General features: G+C 41.8%; 2 protein-coding genes across 3 annotated transcripts in view; one reads left to right on the plus strand and one right to left on the minus strand.

The window, feature by feature from the left end:
• The window catches only part of LOC126980491 (restin homolog), a 21985-nt gene extending 5378 nt beyond the window's left edge, over positions 1 to 16607 (minus strand). The window contains exons 1-13 of one of the 2 annotated variants that reach the window (XM_050830448.1): positions 16359 to 16607; positions 14460 to 14758; positions 13241 to 13355; positions 12714 to 12884; positions 12007 to 12120; positions 11089 to 11222; positions 10012 to 10167; positions 9516 to 9645; positions 7795 to 8063; positions 6770 to 6926; positions 4421 to 4536; positions 3202 to 3382; positions 1742 to 1894 (exon numbers count right to left, since the gene is read on the minus strand). In XM_050830448.1, coding sequence (XP_050686405.1) covers positions 1742 to 1894; positions 3202 to 3382; positions 4421 to 4536; positions 6770 to 6926; positions 7795 to 8063; positions 9516 to 9645; positions 10012 to 10167; positions 11089 to 11222; positions 12007 to 12120; positions 12714 to 12884; positions 13241 to 13355; positions 14460 to 14743 — 1980 coding nt within the window. In that variant the 5' untranslated portion in view covers positions 14744 to 14758; positions 16359 to 16607. The remainder of the gene's footprint in view (positions 1 to 1741; positions 1895 to 3201; positions 3383 to 4420; positions 4537 to 6769; positions 6927 to 7794; positions 8064 to 9515; positions 9646 to 10011; positions 10168 to 11088; positions 11223 to 12006; positions 12121 to 12713; positions 12885 to 13240; positions 13356 to 14459; positions 14759 to 16358) is intronic. The other variant, XM_050830449.1, reaches the window with a different exon arrangement.
• A 2084-nt stretch (positions 16608 to 18691) lies between these two features.
• LOC126980494 (inositol polyphosphate-4-phosphatase type I A-like) overlaps positions 18692 to 27258 on the plus strand; it is a 99629-nt gene continuing 91062 nt past the window's right edge. Inside the window, exon 1 of the mRNA XM_050830460.1 lies at positions 18692 to 18751. The gene's annotated coding sequence lies outside the window, so the exon portion shown is untranslated. The remainder of the gene's footprint in view (positions 18752 to 27258) is intronic.

The raw sequence follows: 27258 nt of genomic DNA on the forward strand, positions 1-27258 counted from the left end.
TCTGTTTAGGGCCTGAAATGATCATGTGTTGCTGCAAAATATTGAGAACAAGGGGCATGGCTGAGTGAGAGATGTCCTCAAAGCAGGCCAAAACCATGAAGTGAAGGGCACTGACTAGGATACTGGATACTAAGCAATAGAAGATTAAGCAGCTTTGTTCACACTTCAGTAATTCATTAAGGCTTGACCCTATCTGTATAAAGCAATGTGAGAATGACATGACAAGACATGGAACAGGTTTTAAAATTACATGAGGGGCAGTAAGACGGATGCTCCACAAGCACCCTCTCAATAAAACCACAAGTAAAACAAGCATCAAATTCCCTCACATGAACATATGTTGCCTCATTCAATCTGCAAGCTGAGTTTATGAAGTGAATGATTTTGAAGGGGGTAACCTACCTGTCTACCTACCTAGTATATACATGTACGAACATATAAAGTACATTCATTTATTCTGCAAACACACACACACACACACACACCGCCACCCCCGATGTAAGCGAACGGATGTGGACAGACGAGGCAGAGATCAATAATCTACTTGCCAGTCAATTAAGGCCCGAACAACAGCTAAGTAGATTAGTCCCGTCTCCTAGAAGTCTACAAATTGTGAGGAAAATGAGAGTGAGAAGTGATAAATTTAACTGAGAAGAGAAGGAGAGGAAGGAGGTGGGAAGGAAGATAAACAAAAATCCAAGATAGCATCTCCAAATTGACGGGAAGAGGACTCAGGTGAGAATTGTGAGGGATTCACGCCAAAATCAATAATGGAACCAATACAATGGAGAATGATAAACAAACTGGAGCAGGACTGTGACAAAATAGTGATAGAAATGAGGAAGTTGAGAGCAGAGTTTGGGGAAGTGATTCAGGCACTGACTAAAGTAAAAAAGAGATAATGAGGCAAGGAGAAGAGACGAGGAGACAAAGAAAATGGTGGAAAACTTGAGAGAAGAAATAATTAAACTGACTAAGGAGCAGTTGGAAAGCCAAAAAGAAACAGCGCAACTGAAGATGGAAAAATTAAAAGAAGACAATAAGATACAAATTTTGAAAATGGAAAGAGAAGAGTGTGATGGGAACAAACGAAGACATGGAGAAGATGGAAGAAATGATAAAAAGAGAGGTAGCAAAGAAAATTGGAAATGATCAGCAGAATGTGGGTGTAAAGGTAGAGGAAAGATTAAGGATGTGGTCAGTGATGAATTGAAGGAGTGGAGAAGTGAAAAAAGACAAGGAAAAAACGAGCTCAAGGGAAATTCTAGAACAGCAGCAACAGGAACAGAGGCAAGACATAGAAAAAGAAGTTGTGAATGTACAAAAAAATAGAGAAGCAATGGTGAGGGACATGGCAGAAAAGAAAGTGTGTCACAGTGTTTGGTGTCAAGAAAGAAATGAAAAGTAGGAGGAGGAGGAGTAATAGTAGTAGTAGTAAAGATGGTTGTCGGCCACAGTCATTGGCGGGGTGGGGCCAATGAATTGCTTTGTGAAAGGATATGAGAAAATATACCGCTCACAACGCAACTCTAATAGATGGAGGCCCGTAGTAGTAGTAGTAGTATTAATAAAAAAAATAAATAAATAAATTAAAAAAAAAAAAAAAAAAAAAGTAGTAAAAGTAGTAGTAACAACCTCCTATAAAATAGCATCCATGTTAGAGGCAACACCCTTAACCTGACCTTCAAAAACAGTTACAAGAAATGAACCTTTATACCAGAATGTCTGGTAGACAGCATACCTGGACTTTGGTTTGGAGATGCATATGGTGTGTTTGTCTGTTGTGAATATTTGCATTCTTGAGAGCATCCTGGAGTGACTTTTCATAGTGAGTCATGGAAGCCAACTTGTATTCATACACATTGAACACATCGGTCAAGGCACAGTCATTCAACTGAAACAAAGAAACTAAGATTTGTACACATTGATCCAAGACTGCTAAAAAAGTAAAATAGGAGACATAATTCTTACTAATCAAGTTCATCTCCTAATGAATTAAGTCACAGGAAAAGGGAAACACTGATGAATGAAGGCTGTTCCAAAGTTTTCTCAATGTATTACTGAGGAATCTGTTTCAGTAGATTAGGTTACTTTACACATGACAAAAGTTCATTAGGAAGATATTTTAGTGAAAAAAAACATCTGAAAAATGTTACAAATTGCATCAAGGGTATAGTTCTGAACAATCATATCAAGAACAAACAATTTTTACAAATTCATGTTAGATAAAAGGTGATGGCAGTTCTGTGTTTTAACCCCTTCACCACGGCTGGGCCAAAACAGTGCCCCGCGCCGTATCCAGGATCACCGCGTGCGCCGAATTTCAAGGCATGCAAGAGGAGAAAGCTGAAAGTGATTGCTGGAAAGAGTAAGGTTATGGTATTTAAGAAGGCAAGAGAGCCGACAAATGATTTTGCAAAGCTGTACAAAGTTAGAGCAGAGAACACAATGAAGTGAAGGATAAGGCTCAGGGAAGAGATAATGGAGGAGGTGACTGAGTTTAAATATTTAGGGACAGTTTTATGGAAGCAAGGATGTATGAAAAGTGAGGTGAGGGAAAGAGCAGTGAAGGGCAGACAGGTAGTAGGTGCATTGGAGAGTTATGAAAGGAAGTGTGAGCTTGGAGGTAAAGAGAGTCATAAGGATCAGTATTATCCTGCCAACTCTGTCATATGTGTCAGAGACATGAACATGGAATGCAGCACAGCAATCGAGAGTACGTGCAGTGGAAATGAATTATATAGGAGGTGCATGTGGTGTTTCAGGATGGGATGGAGAACATAATGAAAACGTGTATGAGAGGTTTGGTATGGGTGTGACAGCGAAGGGAGTGGATTATGAAGTGGTTGAACGGGTGAAGCGTGGTGTGCTGAGATGGTTTGGGCACTTGATGAGAAAGAAGGAGAATGAATTTGCGAAGAAAGTGTATGAGGGAAGGATTGAGGGAGGGGGTGTCAGGGGAAGCCCACCTGTGAGGTGGATCAATATGGTGAGGAAGTATTGGAGCAAGAGAGTTGGAAGTAGCAGGATTGAGTGTGCTGAGAGGGAGTGCCAGAACAGGGAGAGATGGAGACACTTCTGCCACGGCCACCCTGTGGAGGGAAGTTTTCGTGAGGGAGCAGAGCGTTGGAGATATAGATAGATAGAAAGAGAGAAGTTAATAATAAAGAATCAATTTGCAAACAAGTATGAACTCCTTACCTCCATGTTTCGAATTCTGCCCCCAAGGCGGTCTATAATTGTGTCCACTTTTTCCTCAATGTCTGTTGAAAAAGTTGAAACATGCTTCTGCAAGCCAAACAGCATTGTGTGAGAACCATGCAGAGACTCATTGACCTTTGAAGGGCTCTCTTCTGTGGCTGCTACAACAAGGGCATCCAGACTGCAACCAAAACTCTTTTTAAGTTCATGAAAATCTTGTATGGCAAAAAAGACACACCAAGGAAAAAATTATATAAAAAAAACATGCCCACTGTAAGTTTTCTAACAAAATAATACATAAAATACTAATAGGATCATCATATTTGGTTGGAAAAGTGCCCTGATACTTCCCTTTTGCAAGAGATTAAGTGATAGGAAGGAGGATACAGAACCAGAGTAAGGCTGCTCCAGAATTCATCCATGAAAGGCATTATATTGTACAAATACATATATGCACTATACACATATATACTTCAATGATTTATTTCTAGGGGTTCCATCAGAGGAATCCATTGCAGTAACATCGTCTGCTCAAGTCTCCTCCAATTTTAAATTTATACAACCCTTAAATGATGGGACTGTTTTCATAGAAGGTACTTAAGAAATGGGAAAAGCAGAGCTGATGATGATTTTCATTTAATCATATTGTATGAAGTGTCCTGGCTCACTGAACACAATAGTAAAACTTATGTTACAAAACATGTCATGTAATAGTCATGCTAGATGGTGCAAAACCAAGCTGTGGTGTGAGCTGCCGCCACGGATGTACCGTAGCTGACAACTTTTTCCAGGGATGTGGAACTGGTTGTGATGCAACTTTTTCTAGGGATGTGGAACTGTGATGCAACTTTTTCTAGGGATGTGGAACTGTGATGCAACTTTTTCTAGGGATGTGGAACTAATTGCCAGCAACTTTAATGATGGATTAAGCATATGCTCCAGCATGCTATTACTTTTCCATATTCCTGAAAAATTTTCAGTCTTCTGTAATCAAATCTCTAGATATATTTACTTTCTTGTAACAACTTTTATACATAGCTAACATGCTCTTATTTCTTTTGATACTTGTTCCTATTACTTCCCTCACAAAGTGTCCACATTTCCAGAATTTATTAAGGAGCAATGTTTAGTTAGTAGTATTCATTGAAAACATGAGCTAATTGTTCATAATGAGAAGGACTATATACAATAATAATATATGAAATACAACAAGTCTTACCATTCTTTAGAGAGGCTGCCATTTGAAACAAGAGTCAGTGCTCTGGTGACATACTCTGTTAGTCCTGAATGCACAGCCCACATTATGTGGCTCATTACTGCCGGCATTCCCATCATCTGGAAGGGAAAAAGGACACGTATTAGTTACCATTATACAAAACTTTTCAGTTTCTTATTGCATATGAAGTTATATGTACTATGGCTCAGAAAACATTAAATAATCAAAACACACTTGAACCATTGATGCACTTAAGCCCCATCTTATCTGTTTTTACACTAGAACCTAAAATGAAAACTTTGCTCCTTTTCATTATTATTATTATTATTATTTTTCTCTTTTACAGTAGAGGAAGCAGCTCAAGGGCAAAAACATATGAAAACAAAAAAGCCCATTAAGCACTGCTCCTTATGTTGAACTCTGACATCTTTCTTTTGATTTACAGCTTCTGTCAGTTCTAATGGTTGTCTTTTGTCTATACCTGATGATACTTTCAAGTTTCTTAATTTGTAATTGATCAATAAGTAATTTTTTTTCTCCGACTTCAAGTGCAATTTCTTTCAGCATTCTGGCAGAGTTTCTGTTTCTCCCTCTCCTCTTCCTCCTCCTCCCTCCCCCCCTCCATCCCTCAAGCACTGCAACAGGATCTGCTCATCTGCTCTCCTCCTCTTACTAACAGTCTTCTACCTCTTAAATTCCGCCGCCATGTTGCATCTCTTTCTATCTTCTGTCGATATTTTCATGCTGACTGCTCTTCTAAACTTGCTAACTGCATGCCTCCCCCCACTCCCGCGGCCCCGCTACATACGTCTTTCTACTCATGCTCATCCCTATACTGTCCAAACCCCTTATCCGCAGTTGCCCATAGCCCCAATATCATCATCATCATCATTTCATCGACGCCTGCTCCTAGGAGCTCCCACGAACTGCCACGGCAGAAGTTTCCATCTTTCTCTATCCAGACACTCCCTCCTTGCCTCCTCAAAGTTTCTCAAAGATCTTTTACCCCTCTCCCTAACGTACTCCTGCACCCTATCTCTCCATTTCACTGGAGGTCGTCCTCTAACATTCCCTCCCTCTATCTCACTCACATACACCCTCCTGGTCATCTTACTCTCCTCCATTCACTCCATGTGACCAAACCACCTTAACCCCTTCAACATGAGGAAGTGTATACCGCGTCCTTGCATGCCCCGTACCATATCCGAGGACGCGCATACTGCGTTCTGGCTCACTTTTGCCAATTTACGAGTTATTTTATCTCTATATATATGCTTACATCTCAAAATTATCAATTAATTTATATTTCTTTATGTGCACCATTTAATTCTGCATGTTTTCATATATAATACATGATGATTATGGCTGAAAACTTGTTACATTCAATAGCGTCATTTGAAATTTGGTGCGCACAGCGATCTCAGATACGGCGCGGGGCGCTGTTTTGGCTCGACCGTAGTGAAGGGGTTAAAGGCTGTCGCTTCACTTCTTCCACCACTCCACACTTCTTCCCTTAACCCCTGTGACACATTCCAAAACACTCATACACACTTTCATTACTCATTTCATCCATTCTACTCACACCACAAGCACTCCTCAAATAACACATTTCCACTGCCTGCACTTTAGACCTCTGACTTTCATTCCAGGCCCATGTTTCACTTGCATATGTGAGAGTTGATACTATTATTGTATTTCTCAAATCCCTCTTTACCTCCATGCTCACACTTCTGCTATTCATGATTCGTCCCAAAGACCCTACCACCCTTCTTCCTTGCAATGCCCTTTCTCTTATCTCTCCCTCCATACCATCATGCTTACACATAACTGGTCCAAGGTACTTAAACTCATTGACCTCCTCCATTTCTTCACCATTCAAAATAATTTTGCATTCTTTTTCACATTCAATTCCCACTCTATATGGGCATATAAAATCAACAACCTCACTTTACTTTTGTTGACATTTACTTTCTGCTTTCTCCTTTTACATACACTATCAAAAACACTGACCAAATTTTGTAGCCCCAATAGTTGGAGGAAAACGGCCAGTGTGACACCGCCTTTTAAAGCAGCACGCATGACACTGACAGTAGGTAGACATGACCTGTAGATTTCAAAACAGCGAGAAACTCGGGCCGATAATGTGCAAATGTCAGGATGGTGAGAATTTAAGACTATGGGCGAAACTTGAGGATCGCGAAACTCAGATAGCACAAAACTCAGGAGGGTACTGTAGTAGACTTTAGGCAGTACAAGACTTAGAATGGGAATGTTAAATAAGACCAGAAAAATAAATGTCATTCTACTTGCCTATCACCTCTACAGGAAAAATCACCACAAAAATACACGTACCTTCTTGTACTCCGCCATGTGTTCAGGCTTGATTGACCCAAGATATTTGGTGACTGCCACAATATTGATGACGGTTTTTGACAAAGTTATTTTCTGGCTTGACTTGAGGTCGTACCTGAAGGCTGCAGAAGCTTCTTGGTAGGCTGGTGCTCCATGTCTGTAGGATGTAATATTAACAAAAAAGAGAATTACAATAGTGTTATATTTTACATGGAACTGATGCAGATAAAGAATTCATATTCAAAACATTCAAATACAGTACAGTAAAACTTTACCATTTATGCACAAATCGGCGGTCTGAAGGTGTGCAAATGGCAAACTTAATAACCTATGGGGAAAAATACATATGGACAGTCATGGCCCATAACCTCCCTACCAGCAAAAAATAAATAAATAAATAAATAAATAAATAAAAAAAAATGACGGGGGTGCAAATGGCAAGATCACCTGCGCAAATGGTGGGATGATGGCCGCAAATTAAGGCCGCGCAAATGGTGAGGTTTTACTGTAAATTTAAAGCTTAGACTTGGGCAGAACCATGGAATTAATAATGGAAAGTGAGCAATTTTTTTGGAAAATGTCAGAACATTGCCACCGTTTAGGGGTTATGATAATTTTGGCCAAGTTGGTCGTGTTAACTGAACCATTCAGCAAACTATGTCCACACAAACTTGCCCCAAGTGAAGCAGCCAGCCATGACAAAGCAGTTGTCAGGAAAACCCCGGAAGCATTTAACAATAATGACATTTTTTCCTCTTAATTCATTTTTTTGGGAGTTGAGGGAGTGGTCAGGACCCTGACCCCCTATGTCTGTATAATTCTATGAGAAAAATAGGTTCATTATATGACACTATTAGAACAGTTTCTTTTGAACACAACTCTGTTGAATAGCAGGGGTTGCCTGTACCTATTAATGCTTCAAGTTTTAATGATTTGGCATCCTCCCTAACTAATTTGTTATATAGAGCTTACTGTACATTAAGCTACAAAATATTAGGAAAAGGAATTTTATAGAACAGACTAACCTGGCACTTTCAGCATCGTAGCCAGAATCCGACATAGGGTTGGTTGTCAGCTTGTCACCAGATACAAGATCTTGACCAGCAGTATGGTGAGAATTAAGCAATAATATTGTTTTCAATATATTAGAAAATATGCTGGGTTCAAGTTTTAATGCAAACTTGACCTGAAGAGGTTCACTGGTGGAAGAGACATGTTCTACCAAGCCCAAGACGATACTAATGTGCTGCAACTCGGTGAGGCTTACCTCAGATTCTTCACATGATAGAGAATTCTGTAAGAGAAAAATGTGTCAACATTCCATAAGGAGTCACTGATCATAAAAGTCACTTTAAAGTCATAATATTGGAGAAACTGGAGAAACAGTATATTTCAAAATATTTCCCTGATACTAACAACGGTGGTAATTTAGTGCCCTGTTCCCTCAAGGGGGTCGCACAGAAGCATCTCCAACTTTCCCTGTTCTGGCACTCCTCGTGACACTCAATCACTCACCTACCAACTCTCTCCACTACTCGTCCACTCGCCCCCTTTATTTCTCCCCCCAGCCAGTAGCACCTGCATACTTTCTTGATGGGGCCTAATGGTCATCACCAGCCTATTAGTAATGCATGCAAGTTTTACTTTTATTTTTTTTACAACAAAGGAGACAGCTCAAGGGCAACAAAAAGTGGAGAAAAAAAAAAAACGAAGAAAAAAAAACGCTACTTGCTGCTCCTACAACAGACAAAAGTAAAGAGTGGCCAAAAGCGAGGTCAATTTCGGGTGGAGAGGTGTCTTGATACACTCTTCTTGAAAGAGGTCAAGTCATAGGCAGGAGGAAATATAGACGAAGGAAGACTGTTCCAGAGTTTACCAGTGTAAGGGGTGAAGTAGTGAAGATGCTGGTTAACTCTTGCATAAGGGGTTTGGACAGTATAGGGATGATCTAGAGTAGAAAGTCGAGTGCAGCGGGGCCGCAGGAGTGGGGGGGAGGCATGCAGTTAGCAAGTTCAGAAGAGCAGTCAGCATGAAAATATCGACAGAAGATAGAAAGAGGCAACATGGCGGAGGAATTTAAGAGGAAGAAGACTGTCAGTATGAGGAGGAGAGTTGATGAGATGAAGAGCCTTTGACTCCACTCTGTCCAAGAGAGCTGTGTGAGTGGAGCCCCCCACACATGCGAGCATGCTCCATACAAGGGCAGACAAGGCCCCTGTATATGGACAGCAACTGTGCAGGAGAGAAGAATTGGCGGAGACGATACAGAACGCCCAGCCTCGAGGAAGCTGATTTAGTGAGAGAGGAGATATGGAGTTTCCAGTTGAGATTTTGAGTTAAGGATAGACTGAGGATGTTTAGTGAAGGAGAAGGTGACAGCTGAGTGTTGTTGAAGAACAGGGGATAGAAGTTTGGAAGGTTGTGTCGAGTTGATAGGTGAAGAAATTGAGTTTTTGAGGCATTGAAGGACACCAGGTTCTTCTTGCCCCAATCGGAAATGATAGTAAGGTCTGAGGTTAAGCGTTCTGCCGCCTTCAGCCTGGAATCATATAGTTCCTGATAGGTTGGCCTTCTATCAAAAGAAGTTGAGTAATGCAGAGTAGAGTCATGGGCATAAGAATGGATAGGACAGTTCGAAGAGGTATCAAGAGACTTCTTGAAACGAGGGCCGAAAAAGGAGTCCGCTCTTGGGGTATTTAAAAAATAATACATTTAATATATTGCGCAGGAAAACAACTCAACCCACCTTAATGGCTGTCACCAAACTGTCCATACTGGATTGTGAAAGAGCGTTCATACCAGATGCAGCCAACAACTCTCTCATCACTTGAATTGCTACCTGTCCACATTTCTGGGACTGGATCCACTGCACCACTCTAGAAATAATGAATACTATTAATCTTTTATGCAGCATTACTAGCTTGCAGATAAAAAATCGACACCTCACAAAAAATTTAGAGAAATGCTATGAAGTGAACTCTGGCACTCCCTCTCAGCACATTCAATCCTGCTACTTGCAACTCTCTCACTCCAATACTCACTCAGCCTACTGATCCACTTCACAGGTGGTCTTCCCAACACCCCCTCCCTCAATCCTTCCCTCATACACTCTCTTCACGAATTCATTCTCCCCCACTCTCATCACATGTCCAAACCATCTCAATGCACCACACTTCACCCATTCCACCACTCCACACTCCACTCCTTTCGCTGCCTCACCCATACCAAACCACTATACTTACTTTGAAAATATGGTGTCATGGAGTGATCTGATGTCTTGATGATTGAACTTCACCAGGTGATGCACAAAGCCCATCAGTGCCTCGTTCAGGAGCTCAGGAATGTCAGGTGTCATGCATCCCAAAAGCAACTGCAGGTATGTTGCATAATTTTTGTATCTGAAAATATTAGATTTTTGAACCTTTCAATTTTATGACAGAAAAATTACATGGTGCCCACAATGTGTCAAGAAAGAAGCCTTACTGCTCCTCCAGTCGTATTCCTGAGGATCTGGATCTCATCCGTCAACCTGTCATTCTGTAAAAAACTAGATCATGAATGAGAAAATGATAAGGAGAGCAGATGAGGGAAAGGTGATGGTGGAGGCTTGTTCAGGGAGGGTGGAAGTAGCATCCTTAGCTTGTGGGGAACAAGACTGAATGCTAAGGATTCAGAGGAGTGACACAGGCACAGGCAATGATATTTCTATTGAAGTTAATAAGGGGTGTGTGGCTGAAAAGTAAAGCTACTGTCACTATTATATGAATTCATTCCTGCACAAGCACGGTTCAGTATCCTTAAACTCCATCACACAGCAATATATTTCAGTACACGTTTTACATTATTTATAATAGTAGTCAATGATTGGGGAGCGTGGCAAGACTACATGTCACGGCCATACGTCATGGCAGACACACCTCAGTCCGCTCCCAGTGCCCCAGTTGCCATTTGCCTTTTTGATGACTCGCCTTTCGATCAGATTTTGATGGCATGTGTCTAAGACAACTACACTAATGAAGCAGAGTAGATACTTGGTTATATTTTTCCTAATTATGTCGGTGTTTGAAACACAATGTGTTTTAATGCCATGTCAATCAGCAACCTAGTTCAGATGCTATTGCAATAAAACTATATGTTGCAGGCCTTGAAATACATAGTAGACATATTATATATTACAAAAACTTTATTTGGTAAATGTTACAAAGAGGGAGTGTTGGAATGGGGAGAATTGGAAACTCTGCTCTTGCTCTTCTGAAGGTAGTTCCTGGAGGGAACAGGGTCACAGGTGATCAATAGAAACTAAAATCAACACTACTTACTCTCTCAAAACAGTTTGTAAGGAGGGTAGTCGCGTCAACTCTTCAAACACATCAGCAGCAAGTTGGACCCATGACGCTTTGTTCTCTTCAACACCCTCAATGGCAACAGTGAAAGTCATATCCAATATTTCATCCTGTGCAAAGAAATACGAGTCTTAAAATCACAAATGCTAGAGCAATCATAACTACATAAGAAAACTCAAATGGCTATTTAAAAAAATTGCACTCCATGGGGTACAATTGAAATTTGTAAAGAAGCAATTAAATAATATGTATAGGTGAATGTTCCTAAGTGAGGATAACTCTGAATGGTGTCAACTTTATAGGTGGTAAAAAAGAAAGAGTAAGGGAAGTAGTCAAATGCTTCCACTTAACAAATAAGTGCAGCCTGTTTGTTTAGGTAACCTTAGTTTTGTGGATATGTTACATAAACAATCTTGTGTAGGTCATTTTCGTAATGTTAGGTAACGCAGTGGCTAAAGGGTTAACCAAACTCATGAGGACAGAGGCAGGTTAGGGGATAGGGTAAGAGGTACAAGAACGCCAATCTATCTGCAACGGAGCATTTGAATAATATTTTATTTTATATTTTAAATGTAAATTTAGACTTAAGACCAATTCGACTTACAACCAGCATGTCAGTTCTGAACCTTGTCATAACTCGAGGACTGCCTGTAAAGGAAAGATCAAAAGAACTTAATCTACCAGCATTAACCCCTAAAGCATCAGAGACATAAGAGATATGTCAGCCGCTCTCAGACATTTGAGCGTCGGAGACGTAAGAGATACGTCGCCCTCCTTCCATCCTTTTCCTGATAAATTACATCCTTAAAACGTCTGCATATACATACTCTTATAAATTACACACACCGTATATGCTTCTAAATGGTGGATGTACAATACAGACAATGTACTCACATTTAAAATATCAGCAATATTCATGGCGGGGTCTATGAAGAACATCATCTCGGCAGCCAGAAGTCTAATGTACATTGTAGCATTCTTCATGAGGGACAGTGTTTCAAGCAGCAGCTGAGGAAAGAAGGAGCATGCCATATGAACTCTAAAAAGTATTCTGGGCCACAATGTTTCTTACTTTTTTCTGGTACATCCATTGTTATCAGACATTACTAGTTCTCTGCAGGATAATGGCCTTTCCCAGCATTTTGCATCCCCCCTCCCCCCTCTCTCTGTGCTATATATATAAAGAGTTTTACATCCTGCTTTGGGAAATGTTTTAATTGCATCTTTCCACCCGGTTCTTTATCTACACTACAGCAAGAAATAATTATGTGAGGATGACAGATGAAGAAACATGAAAAGAACATTGTTGACAAAGTGTGAAAGAGATCCTAAGCTATTCTATAATATACGTATAAGCCCCAAAATAAATAATAATAATATAAATTATTAATGCTTAATATATTATTTATCTAATAAAATATTTATATTTCTGATAATTTTATATTCAACATTTTTTTAATGCTGTGATGTGCATAACCAAAACCATGCATAAAAAAACGTGCATATGGAGAGACTACTGTAACACGAATTGCCTGTGTAGCAACACAGCCACGAGCATGTAGACTGGTGCAGGCAGCAGCCCAGGGTTTCCTATGCATTACCTTGTTGTTGGGAAGGTGGTACAGGCAGTCCACCACCACAGGGCTGGAGCGACACAGATTCCCCAGGACTTGGAGAGCCAGCAGCAAGGACTCATCTCCCATGTTTCCTTCTGTTACAGTGGTGGCCAGGTATGGGACCACATCCATGAGCCATCCTTCAAGATGGACAACCTGTAAAGAAAACTACTAGGTACAGAGTACGGCTGACCTTCCCTGTTCAGTGCTTTACCATTTACCGGTTTGCATAATCAAGGATATTCTGAATAAGTAAATTTTAAAAATCAAAAGCAAATATCTCTGCATTGTTTTCAGCAGAAACTGTTCTTAACAGTTTATAGTGCTTGTATTGCATGTTTTAAGTGAAAAATGCTGTTCTATATGATAATGGAGTCTAGATACTATAGGGAAGGGGGTAGCAATGAATCATACAGCATCCTAAGCCATCCAATTTACAATGCTTACATGAGTATGTACAGTATCTATGAATGGTATACTTATCTCAACTTCAGATAAAAAACATTTCCCACCTTGAGTCTACAGGAGATATCATTTAGAAGATTGAGAGTCTTGAGCAGATTGTCTCTGGAGAGTTTGGAGCTCACTAAAAAGTTGCTCAGTACAGGAACTAGTTTGATTTCATCCCTGGAAAAAAGCCACCAATCACTAATATTTATTGAACCATAAAAATGTCCACAGACTGTAACACTACAAGCAGTAACAGCTGTACAGTTAAGAGACAAGGAAAAAGTGGAACACACTCCTAAACACAGTAAACCCTCCGCTCAACAAACAAAGTCAGGAACTCCAATTTATTACATTCCAGATTTAGTTGTATCTGATGGTCCAAGGAACTGTAGCAAATAAAGACAAACGATATCTGTTGCTGTGGTTTTCATTTATAAAACAAAAATCAAGCTAACTGTCAAGTTTCATCAATATAGTTTTATCAATAATGAAATGAAAAAAATAGATATCAAATAAGTTCATATATAAGATGCTCAAGTTTAGAAGTTTTAATAAGTCTGATGTTTGAGAATTAAAAGTTCATTAAATAGAGGTTTTACTATATTATCAATACAAGGAATTTTCACATTTCAGAAGTCTTAACCTGCAAGCTCCATCACCTCCATTTTTTTTTACAGCAGAAGCAGACTGCAGGCATTTATTCTTCAGTGTTTATTGATGTAGAAAATACAGAGGGAATCAAAAATAAGTGCCTTGATAATTGAACTGTCAAGGCTGTGTGGAGTCTTTTACAGAATCCTAACCAAGATGAAGGCATTGCTGGCAAGTACCAAAAGACTTGGAAATTAACTGGTCTTCCAAGTCTTTCCAGGACAGTATTTACTGGACATACTTTACTGCTTAGGTGTGACCCTAAGCTTTTTATATTAAAAACATAAATAAAACAATAATAATGATAATACATAAAATACAAATTCCAATGTAATATTACATCAGCAAAAGTGGAGAGCCCAAAATTCCACATGAATGAACTGGTCAAATTGATCCATTCTTGAGCAGGTGACATACATCCACATACAGCCCAGACCTACTTCCCAAAAGGGGTCAGTGTAGATCAAGGCATCTCTGTCAACCCCTTCTTGCCATCACATGATTCAGTCACCTGGCAGTCACAATGGAGGATGGAAAGTTGAGTTTTGATGGCAAGAAACACAGGGAAATGGAATTTGAGGAAAATGCCACATTCAGCTGATTAAAATAGAAGAGCTGTGGGTGTCTTACCTGAGTGCCACCCTGACAGCTGGAGACACCGAGATGTGTGTGAGGAGGGCCAACACTTTCCCTGCCACAGTGGACCTTGCCTCACATGGGGTGAGGAACTTCCCCAGGCACAGGTACAGTTCTAGGGTCTCTGAAGAAGTGGCCTCAAAGATCTCCAGATCAGTGACTGATGATAGATTCTGTAGCTGTTTTTGGAGTGCTACAGAGTTCTTATCTGACCTGGTCTGGAGGTAGTCATAGGCCACAGTGGTGCAATCTCTGATTTGAAGGTTGGGGCCATCCATGATGCCAGATGATGACTGAAATTTCAATAAAATCAAAATGCCATACATAATGTGGTTGAAAATCCAATAAAGCCAAGTGTTTTTGCTATGTTGCATACTACTTATTCATTTTCCATGTGCCTACTTCAAATATAATTTTGACTGAAGACAAGAAACAGTGATCCTTTGACATCCACAGGTTTAGGACATGCAGTTCCTTTTTATGAGACCTACTCTAAACATGAGACAAAAAAAAATTGATATTTTAAGTTTATCCCAGAAAGTTTGAAAAGCCTGTTCTCGCAAGAACAGGTAATGGAAGAGGATTAAGAGGAATTTAGAGAACTGAGAGGTTTAGAAGAGGATTAATCCTCTTCCATTTCCTCTTGACCCTTTCCATATTGTGACGCCGACGTCTGCATCATGGATGGAAAGGGTTAAAGTTATTCATGAAAAGACTTTTAAAACGTCCAAACTTACCCTGTTTTATGGTACCAGGAAATATTCTCTTACGTGTGTTGTAAATATGTGAAATGATCTACGGGTTGAGAATCTTTTATCCGAAAATAAAAAATCCAAGTTTTTTTAACACGGTAGCAGCGACGGGCCAAATTTATGGCTTTACCGTGTAGCAGCGACAGGCCAAATTTTGCCATGATATAAACCCCCCAAAATAGATGATGCATAAACTGATCACAAATGCGTTGATATATATTATGAAATGGTTTGCGTGAGTGATTATTTTTTCTCATTATTCTAGCTTAGAGGGACCTTTAAGAAATCATGGTCCTCGCAGCTACCGGGTTGATGCTGACATGCTGCGTCACAAATGGAAAATTCCACAAAGTGATGGGAAGCTCCCACCACGTATAGCTGTTGTACGTGTGCTGCTCAGGGTTGCCAGGTCCACGGTTTACCCACCCAATTGGGCGGGTAAACCTACTGCTGCATGAACACCTTGGGTGTAAAAACATCTGCTTTCCATCACCGCAGCTTTTGGGGGGCTTTTGAGATGGGATTGGGCAAGAACACAGTCCACGACCTGCTGGCAACTGGTGCTGCTATGCATTAGTCCATTGTCAGCAGTCGTCACAGTAACACCTTCGCTTGTTATTCATTGTGATTACCGAGTGTTGTGTGCTGTGGTGTAAAGATATTGTGGAAAATAAGAACATAAGAACATAGGGAACTGCAAGAGGCCGGGTGGCCTACACAGGGCAGCTCCAGAATCCCCCCACTACTCACTGTAAGAGTCCACTGTGAAGTAACTAAGTTTGTGTTGTGAAGTAAGTAAACATAAGTAAGTATAGAAGTGTTGAGGAGGACCTAAGAAGCGATACAAAGCGGGACAGGGCAAAAGAAGGCCCCACTGCACCTTCGTCAAGAGGAATCCATTAAAACTAAACATTCAACACTGTAACAGCTTAACACTATTTGAACTCAACTGAACACTGTAATTTCTTGAGTCTTTACCTTCCGAGTCCTCCTAAGAAGCGATACAAAGCGGAACAGGTCAAAAGAAGAGGGCCCCATTGCACCTTCGTCAAGAGGAATCCATTAAAATTAAACATTCAACACTGTAACAGCTTAACACTATTTGAACTCAACTGAACACTTTGATTTCTTGAGTCTTTACCTTCCGAGTCCTCTACCGAGCCAGTCGTAGGTGCTGTTCGAAGGTCACCGTAATAAGTCTTCTTCTTATATATCGCTTCGTAGGTCCTTCTCCTCCTCTTGCTCCTCTCCTCGGCTTCCTCACACACTCTGCTTTTCACTATTTAATGTATTTATCTCACCGTTACGTCGCCCCAAGGAGGAGGATGGAGGAATGTGACAGCCTTCCACCTGGCGCCTTTCAAACAAATCTGCCAAGGCTCGGCTCAGTGGCTGACTATGGAGGGCTGAAATCTGCCTTTTCAACGGCTCTCCTAAAGTTTTTTGTTATTTCTTTGTGGGGTTTTCAGCCTAACTCTTCCCTAGCACACTTCCAGCACTCAAACTCTTCCCTGTCAACCTGCCAGCTATTTAAACTCTTCCCTGTCAACCTGCCAGCTATTTAAACTCTTCCCTGTCACCCTGCCAACGTCTAATATATTTCCTTTTCACCATGCCAGCTTTCCCGCCACCTTCCCAAGCATTGAAATCTTCCCTGTCACTCTGCCAGCGAATATAATTATCTCTTTCCTGCCACCCTTCAGCACTTCAGTCTTTTCCTTCCCCCATGCATTCCCTTAAATTCATTCCCCCATCCACCCCATGCATCCTCTACCGTACCCTTTTACCTGTCCAGTTCCACCACCATTTTTTTCTTTCCACCCTGTCAGCCAGCCATTCTCTTCCCGGTCACCCTGAGGGTATACAGCAAACTCTTCCCTGTCACTCTGCCAGCCACTCATGCTCTTGAATCCCTGTCACCCATACTTTTCCCGGCCACCCTGCCATGCAGCCTCTCCGGCTCTACCCTGTCATCCTCTGAGACACTCAAAACCTTCCCTGTCACCCTGCCCGCCACTCAAACTCTCCCTGTTACCGTGCCAGCCACTCAAACTCTTAATTCCCTTTCACCCTACCAGCCACTCAAACTCTTCCTGACACGCCAGAATTTCCTCTTTACTGTACTCCAACACGACCTCTGCGTGTAACGAAACACACGAGAAATTAATCCAGACAAGGAAAGGTTTTGCCGGCGCCAGGGATCGAACCCGCGACCAGCGAGAGCCACTCCTTAATCAGTCGGCCAAGGAGGTACCCCACTCGCAGAGGAAGTTATGGGAGGCTCGCCCATCAGGCTAGTCGCCGCACTACATGAGTGCTTGCATGTATGCGTCAGTGTTTTAGTGCGATATGTTTGGTATTTATGAATGTGTGTGTTACCAGTACGTTGACTGTTTGCGTTGTGTAAGTATGTATGTGGCCATATAATGTGGGTCAATGTCAATGTGAGTGTTTGTGATCTTGTACATATGTGTAAGTCTGTGTGCTTGTCTGCGTATGTGAAGAGGTTCCATGTTTATCTGTTGCTTGATCCGTGTTGCAATGCCAGGCGTTCGAGTGTAATTGTTTGTAATGAACCTAATAGGTCGCCTTGGTAATGATTTGTTCGATCTAGCCAATCAATTAATGTTTCTGTGTCTGTAAGGATCCCACACCGTGGAGCAGTATTCAAGTGTTGGTCTCACAAGTGTGTAATTTCTGTACTCCGTTAGTCGTAATGTCAAGGGGAGCTAGCGGGGGGTTGGCATGAATGGTGTCAGGTTGTGTTCTTGTGTGTAGCCTACACCGATTGGAGCTGTGAGTTGAGTATTTGTGCCTTGTGTTGTGGGCTGGTTACTAATGTGTTGTTGTTGTCTTTCAGTGATGTAATCGTGTTAGTGTCATGTTTGCGCGCCTTAAAGAATTTAAATTTTATTTTTTATTTGTTTATGTTGTCAGCGAGGTAATTATAAGTTGCTATGTGTTTGCGTTACGCTACTTTTGTTTTTGGCAAATATTTTTTGGTGATTTTTGTAGGCGGTCCAATTATCTGTTGTGTTGGAGGTATGTCTGCGCGCGTCTGTAGAGTCTTTGTTTCTTGCGATGTTGTCTGCGTAGATCCCTCGAAAACCAGGGAAGTGTGTACTGTACCTACTAGAGTGTTTTTTGTAGTATGTGTCTGTTCATGGAGTCGTGTATGGCGTGTTTCTGAGTGAGATAGGACATGTAATGAAAGAGAGGACTGCTGGAAAGGGAGTGGGTGGTGTTGCTGCTGGGGCTGAGTGGAGAGACGAATGGACGAGAAACTGAGGCAGTGAAAGAGTTCTTGGAGAGCATGTGGCGTGAAAGATGTAGGCAATGATATCTTGCCCCGGGTAAAACACCATCTGTGTGTTTTGTTTTCTTTCACAGGAGCTGCCAGGAGAGAAATCTCAAGTCACCTGTGATATCAAGATCATGCTCAAGACCCCTCACGGCACGGAGAGGAAGCGATCTAGTGTCAGTGTGTGCGGCTGCTGGTGGGAGGTGACGGGTCTTCACGCCATGCACTGACAGGTAGGCTGGACCTCCGCCCCCTCTGACTCACAGGTTGGCGGGGAGGGGCCTGGGAGGGGCGTGGCTGCCTCCGCACATGTGATTGTTGGTATGGGAAAGCCTTGGTGGTCACACTCGTAATGGTTAAGCCTAATTTTTATTTATTTATTTTTTATTTTTTGTATTATTCGTTAAGGTCTCGAACAATTTACAGTTTCACTCTACCAACGATTTTCTTACGTGGTTCATGTTTTTTTTCTGGTGGTTCAGGTACTTTTGTCTCTCATTTTGTTTCGGTATCACAAACCAAATAGTTTCTGTTGAGTATCGGTATCAAGTGTTTTGTGGCCTGCACCGTCTGTCTGGAGGCCCTCAGGAAGGATGACCAAGGGAACAATTGCACACTTACCTTAATGGCGTGCTAGAGTAAGATTAGGGGCACAAGTTAGCTGGTCATCATTGCAAACTCCACCCATTACTCCCTCCTACACACACACACACACACACACACACACACACTAAAGGAGACTACTAATGATGTTAAGGCAATAATGAGGCTGGGAAAGTTGGACAGGGTGGATCTGACTTTTTTTGGTGTATTTTTGGTATACTGACTCAATAGCACCAGTGGGCTTGCTTGAGAGGCCTCTTGGATGACCCCAGCCTGTTAGTGGCACAGGCAAATTTTATTTATAATGGCTGCTGTTGATGTATGGCTCTTGCCTGGCCCATGCGCTTTCCCCTGGTGCCACACTTGAACAAAGTCGTTGAAGTTAGGGTTGGTTGAAGATCTAGACAGCATGTGGGTGACCCTCCGCCACTCGGCAGCGTTTGAAAATTATCAGCATCCATCGGTGGAACTGAAACCTAGGTCGTCGGGCTCACCACGCCCACGCACTGACCACCCGGCCACCATCTCCCTGAATAGAGACATTGGAAGAGCAAGAGGTTATGAATACAACTTGAGGGGAGAGTGCCGTGAAAATATGAAAATGATTTAAAAAAATACAAAACTGAGTTATGGCAACACCCTATCCTTTAGCTTTCGAATGGTAGATTTTTATTCAGTCAGACATAATTTTAAATGGCAATAACGAGGAGATTTAAATGGCTACTGCGTGGGCATTGCATTGCCTGCGGTGCATTAGCTGGCATGCCAGAGTATGGAATATATGTTGGAAAATCAAACATGCAGCAATCTTCATGGTGAAGTTTGTAACCCATGTTACAATTTTGGAACACAATTATGGATACGTAAAGTGCAAACTGCTCACAAAAATGTTTAGAACAAATGAATACATAGAAAAAGGATTAGAAATGAGAGAAGAGAAGAATTATATACACCGAAGACAATAAAGAAGAAGAGGAAGACAGACAAAGGAATTCCAGCTGATAGCTATGCACCTGGAGAGTACTGATGGAACCTTGCAACAAGAGGGGTGTGGCGCGCCCGAACACCCTTGCCTTTGAGCGATTAATACTTTCATAAGGGGGGACAAGGTGCCTGATCCTTTTATGCACTTACTGATCCCATAAAATTCATATGAAAATGTCATTGACAATATAGTACCTTCACTGGGCCGAAGAACTTTAGCAAAACTGCCTGTGAGCCCTTAGCACACCTAAACTTAACAGCAAAGCTGGAGACCAAATGATTAATCCATCTTTTGATAATTAATGGGGTATATTCATCCTTAGTACCAGGTGTCATCAGCAACTCAGTCTTCGTGCCCATGAAGCTTGAACTATTCTTTCAATTATCGTAAATTACCTGTGTTTCTCTGGGATTTGTAACAATTACATTTCAATACAATAAGTGACACTGTTGTCGATAAAAATGTAGTTGATCATTCTCGTTTTTTTATTTATTGTAAATGAGAGAAAATAAATGTCCGATGCAAGGTTCTCATTGAAAATCTTTCATGCATGCCTTCCCCCTCCTGCATGCAACTTTCTACTCAAGCTCATCCCTATACTCTCCAAATCCCTTATGCTAGAGTTAACCAGCATCTTCACTCTTTCATCCCTCACACTGGTAAACTCTGGAACAATCTTCCTTTTTCTGTATTTCCTCCTGCCTACAACTTGATCTCTTTCAAGAAGAGAGTATCAGGACACCTCTCTTTTGGGCACTCCTCTCAACTCTTCTTTATTAGGAGCAGTGATTTGTCGGTTTTTTTTCATTATTGTTTTCTTTTTTTTGCCCTTGAGCTGTCTTCTTTGCTGTAAAAAAAGGAAAGAATAAATGAAAGCCCTACAAAATCAAGCAGAATTAAACTTCAAAAAAATTATATTTATATTACAATATATGCTGCGTACCTGCCCTGGGTGTTTCAGTCTTGCCTTCGAAGAAATTTATCAAAAACATTAGGGCATCAAGCAACTCAACAGCAAGCATGCATCCATTGTTTTAACTCCATGGGTGACACTGGCTTCCACTTTCAGTGTTATGCTCTGCCCTCAGCCTCTGACCTAAAATGTCATCACCTTTGTCCACCCTCCTGGTGGTGACAGGCGTCCACCCAAGGTCTTGATCTACCCCACATAACAACCAGCAGTCAGTTGAGGGCAAAGTGTAACATTCTGGAAGCAGCAGCTAGGGACCTCATGGAGACACAAAGAGCTGGCAGTCTTAATGTTGGAGGGGGCGGGTTGTCAAGTTGCTTGATGCCCTAATGTTTTTGATAAATTTCGTCAAAAGTGAGACTGATACACCCTAAGCAGGCACTCAGCAAATACTCTAATATAAACAGAATCTTTTTAGTAGTCCAATCCTGCTTGATTTTGCAGGGCTTTTTTGCATATGCAAGAAAGGTTTTTAATGAGGAGAAGCTTCCAATGGTCATTTATTTTCTCTTGTTTACCAATGAGTAAAACAACGAGAATGATCAACAACATTTTTATCAACAGTAGTATCACTCATTGTATTGAAGTGTATTTGTTACTAGTCCCAGAGAAACAGGTAATTTATGATAATTGAAAGAATAATTCAAGTTTCATGGGCAGAAAGACTGAGTTTCTGGTGACACTTGCTGGCACACTCCGAATGTACCCAAATATTCATTCTTTCCCTGCAGCATCCAAGAGTGGAATCATCTCCCATCTCATGTAGTTAATAGTCCCATTCTTGACACATTTAGGAATAGGCTCATCAATCATTATCTCCCTAATCCTGGCCCTTCACCGTGTCCCAATATCTTTCCTCATCCTAACCCTTATCCTAATCCTGTCCTGGCCCCTTGAATCCCCCGCACAACCCCCGCATATCATGCCACCTGAGAGTGGCCCTTTGCGGGTCTCCTAGAAATGAAATGAAATGAACCTGAATAGAACTTCACTAACTATTATTGACTAATCAACAGTTATCAAAGTCAACTTTTGGGTTAAGGAATTAAAGGCTTACGAAACAGATAGCATCCTATCACTGCAGAAATTAGGTTAGGTTAACTTGATCTACTTTGTGTTGGGTAGTAATTTACTGGATGGTTACCTATTGACATAGAAAGGTTATGGCAAGACCAAGACCATGCTCTGTTCAGTGTGTAGCCACTCCATACTGTCTTAGTACATTATTATACATGGAATTAGATAAGGTAAAATTGGATGCATATGCTATAGCTGTGCATGGCTGTGGTGCTCAGCTTCATTGCACTGGCCCTTTGAGCCTGTGGTGGGGAGAACCAAATATACCTTACCTAGGTTTCATCAGGTACCCACTTATCGACCAGCCTGAAAGGGAGGATGAACAGCTGCATGAGCTGCATGCTGACTGCATGGGGTGGGATTCAAATCCAGGCTCGCAGATTCATAGCTAGGCACGCTAACCACTGCTCCAGTGGAATTATTAACACTAAAGATGTTAAAACCGATGTTAAGGTAGAGGAGAAAGTAACATAGAACAAATATGTACAGTTTTATGTTCAGAATTGGAATAACACATGTAAAAGTAAAGTTGAGGGCATATGCTATAGCTGTACATGGCCTCAGTGGTCATCTCCATTGCATTGGCCCTTGAACTTGTGGTGGGTAGTAACACATTATCCCGGAACACAGGGCATCTGGCTTACCACAGTTTACCTTTCCCAGCTTTCCCCAGGTGCCCAATTATTAGCCAACCCGAAGAGGAGGATGAACAGCAGGGTGAGCTGCACGCTGACTGCCTGGGCCAAGCAATAATACATGCATGTTGTAAACATTACTAATAGAAGAACATGTTCCCCTGGGATCAGTTCTAACAAGGCTGCAATTGCAGTTCATTCTCCCATGGAAGCATTCGTGAAATCCTAATGATTAACTTAGAATATGCAAGACAGCGCTACCTACCAGGAAGGTCTGTGCAGTAACTAATGTCAAGCGTCCCTGAAAGCCATCTCATATGATAGGTACAATAAGTATCCTATGCAGTGCAGGAGCTATTGTTTAGGTGACTGAGAAGGAGTAATCATACAGATTAAACAAGCTTTGGGCAGGGACACAACCCCAAAGAGGGTAGAATACCCAGCCTCCCTCTTAATGTGTAATAATATAATATAATAATTTTAATAATAATAATAATAATAATAATAATAATAATAATAATAATAATATCAACAACAATAAGTAATAATAATAGTAAAAGCAATAATAATTAAAATTACATAATTAAATGATCACAGGAGTTCATACATTCCATTTCCTCATGTAATCTCATTTCATTTCTCATCACAAAACTGCTGTAAAATTATCATACACTTTTATTTCACTTACTCCATTTTGTCTTCATTCCCCCGTCATTAATTTCCCTCATCCTTCATTCTCTTGTCCCTTCCTTCCTTTCCTACTTCAACCCACCCTTAAGTCCTTCCTTCCTCATCACTTACCTTTCCCACATTTATTTCCTCCTTCCTTACTCATTTCATTCTTTACTTTCAGCATACCTTCCTACTTTCCTTCCTTCCTTCCTTCCTTCCTTCCACTCTTCCTTTCAGCTTTCCTTCCTTCCACCTTCCTTCCTCCCTTCCACTCTTCCTTCCTTCCTTCCTTCCTTACTTTCTTCCTTCCACCCTTCCATCCTTCCTTCCTTCCACCCTTCCTTCCTTACTTTCTTCCTTCCACCTTTCCTTCCTTCCTTCCTTCCACTCTTCCTTCCAGCCTTCCTTCCTTCTTTCCTTCCTTCCTTCCTTCCTTTCACCCTTCCTTCCTCCCTTACTTCCTCCCACCCTTCCCTCTTTCCTTCCTTCCTTCCTTTTCACCCTTCCTTCCTCCTTCCTTCCTTCCTTTCTTCCTTTTTTCGGTTGCTTTGACTGAACACCCACAAAAAAAAGGTGGCAGAGAGAGAGAGAGAGAGAGACTTTGTATGAAGTATATGTAGTGTGATTTGCATTATTGATGGAAGTCCCAGTCAACTTTTAGAAGTAAGTGGTGCCTCCCGGAATACTGAGAGAGAGAGAGAGAGAGAGAGAGAGAGAGAGAGAGAGAGAGAGATTGTCCCATACAGTTTATGAAATAGAGATAAAAATGAGGAGAGAAGGAAAGTTTAGGAAGAAAAGGAAGAAAGAGAAAAGGGAGGGAATAGGAAGGAGTAATAAAGGAATGTGAATTGGAGAGAAAGAAAGGGGAGGAAGAGGAGACATAAAACAACTCTCTCTCTCTCTCTCTCTCTCTCTCTCTCTCTCTCTCTCTCTCTCTCTCTCTCTCTCTCTCATCACACAGAGTTTTTGCCAGACAAGTTGTAATGGGTGAGGCGTGACCCTGTGTGTGTGTGTGTGTGTGTATGTGTGTGTGTGTGTGTGTGTGTTTCCATCTGTCTGTCTGGATCCATCTATCTATCTGTCTATCTATCAGTCCTTTCGTCTGTCTCTGTCTGTCCGCCTGTCTATATTCAGCAGTTTAATCTCTTCCGCTCCTTTTAATTTACGCCCTTGCATTCGGCTGTTACTGAGCACTGTTGCTGTCATTATTGCTCTCTCTGAATTATGTTATTTGCAATAGTCACAAGATTGGTGTGTATTACCCCTATGGTTGGTTGCTTATTGAAAAAAAAAAAAAAAAAAAAACTAAATTACTTATATGGTGTGTGTGTGTGTGTGTGTGCGAGGTAGTAATAGTAGTAGTAGTAGTAGTAGAAATAGTAGTAGTGGTAGTAGTAGTAGTAGTAGTAGTAGTAGTAGTAGTAGTAGTAGTAGCAACAGTGATAGTGGCGGTGGTGGAGGTGGTGGTGGGAGTTGAGGGGGCAGTGGTGGTGGCGGCGGATGGAGTCAGGTTGAGGAGGTTAGTATTGCCAGCTGGCTCTTAGGTAACGCACGCACGCCGCGCTCGACTTCCTCAGCTGCACCACCACCACCACCAATACCACTACGTATACTATTGCCACATTGACTGCTACCTAGCTACTGATTCCTCTCCTGCTACAACAAAAAAACTACTACTACTACTACTACTTCCACTACTATTGCTACTTCTACTACTATTGCTGCTGCTGCTATTCCTGCTGCTAATACAAACATATAGTACCCACTACCACAAATATTTACACAACTCCATCACTACTACTACTACTACTTCTACTACTACTACTACTACTACTACTACTACTACCACTACTGCTACTAAACACACACACACACACACACACACACACACACACACACACACTACATGACAAGCAAGGAAATGACTATGTGATCTTGTTGAACTCAAGGTGAACGAAATAATACAAAACAAAAACAAAAACAAATAGTGAACAGGTGAATAAACAAACGGAAAAGTGCAGAAATAAAACAAAAATAAACTTAAGGAGATAAAAAAAAAAAAAACGTTTCCCTCGCGTGTCTGTGTTTCAACGTTCAAGTGCGTGATATTAACAAACGTTCGCCGCTGAAACGTGACTTTTACTCGTGAAATAAACGTTTGGCACGGTGGATGCTTCATAAGGAAACAAGGTAGAAAGAAAAATAAACAACCTCGCTCTTTTTTTCCTTTCTTCTCCTCCTGCTCTTTTCCCTCCTCTTGTCCTTCTCTGCTATTCTCGTGTTCTTCATTCCTCCTCCTCCTCCTCCTCCTCCTCTTCCATTCACACGTCGTAACTGGAAGAAGAAAGGAATTTAGTGAACGAAGACAAGGAGGGCAAGAGGAGATGATGACGATGATGACAACGTGCTAAGGCTAGTAGAGGTGTGTGTGTGTGTGTGTGTGTGTGTGTGTGTGTCAGCCATTCAGATAGTCAGTCATTCATCCAGTCACTCGGCAAGTCAACCAGTCATCTGCTCACCTACACGGATGTAAACCCAGTCAGTCAGTCAGCTAGTCCAATGTCACCAGTCAACTCGTCAGCCACATACCCAGTCTTCCAGTCAGCCACATAGACAGTCACCTAGTCAACCAGATACCCACATACCCAGTCCACCAGTCAGCCGCATAGCTAGTCCACCAGTCACCCACGTCCCCAGTCAACTCATCAGCCACATACCCAGTCCACCAGTCAGCCACATAGCCAGTCAACCACATAAACAGTCACCTAGTCAACCAGATAGCCACACACCCACTCCACCAGTCAGCCACATACCCAGTCAGCCACATACCCAGTCAGCCAGTCAGCCACATACCCAGTCAGCCAGTCGGCCAAACACCCAGTCAGCCAGTCAGCCACATACCCAGTCAGCCAGTCGGCCAAACACCCAGTCAGCCAGTCAGCCACATACCCAGTCAGCCAGTCAGCCACATACCCAGTCAGCCAGTCAGCCACATACCCAGTCAGCCAGTCAGCCACATACCCAGTCAGCCAGTCAGCCAAATACCCAGTCAGCCAGTCAGCCACATACCCAGTCAGCCAGTCGGCCAAACACCCAGTCAGCCAGTCAGCCACATAGCCGGTCAGACAGTCACCCAAGCAGTCATGAACCCAAAATTCATGGAGATTGGAGGTGACTTGTTCCTCAAAATTTGCATACCTCTTCCTCCTCCTCCTCTTCTTCTCCTTGTCCTCCTCCTCCTCCTCTTCTTTCTCCTCCTCCTCCTCCTCCTCCTCCTCCTCCTCCTCCTCCTCCTCCTTTTTCTCAGTCTTAACACCTCAGCATCTGGTATGTCCATTTTTTTTTTTACCCAAAGCCATATTTAGCAGAGAGAGAGAGAGAGAGAGAGAGAGAGAGAGAGAGAGAGAGAGAGAGAGAGAGAGAGATTGCAGAACCCTCCCCATATTTTAAATTCATTAGTGGTTGAGTGTGTGTGTGTGTGTGTGTGTTGAGAGAGAGAGAGAGAGAGAGAGAGAGAGAGAGAGAGAGAGAGAGAGAGAGAGAGAGAGAGAGAGAGGTGGGGGGGTGGTATGACTTAACACCTGTATCCGCTGATTAGCCAGGTAGACAGACACACACTTTCACCCCGCTTGTCTCTCACTGATTACCCCCCCCCCCCCCTCTCTCTCTCTCTCTCGATCTCGATGCTCTCCTCTCTTCCTCTCTTTATTTTGCCCTTTCTTTCATCCTTCCTTCCTTCTTTTCTTCCTCTTTCCCTTTAATTTTTTTTTCTCCTATCTGTCTTTTCCATCATTCCCT

Source organism: Eriocheir sinensis, chromosome 44 (assembly GCF_024679095.1).
Source record: "Eriocheir sinensis breed Jianghai 21 chromosome 44, ASM2467909v1, whole genome shotgun sequence".
Lineage (NCBI taxonomy): Eukaryota > Metazoa > Arthropoda > Malacostraca > Decapoda > Varunidae > Eriocheir > Eriocheir sinensis.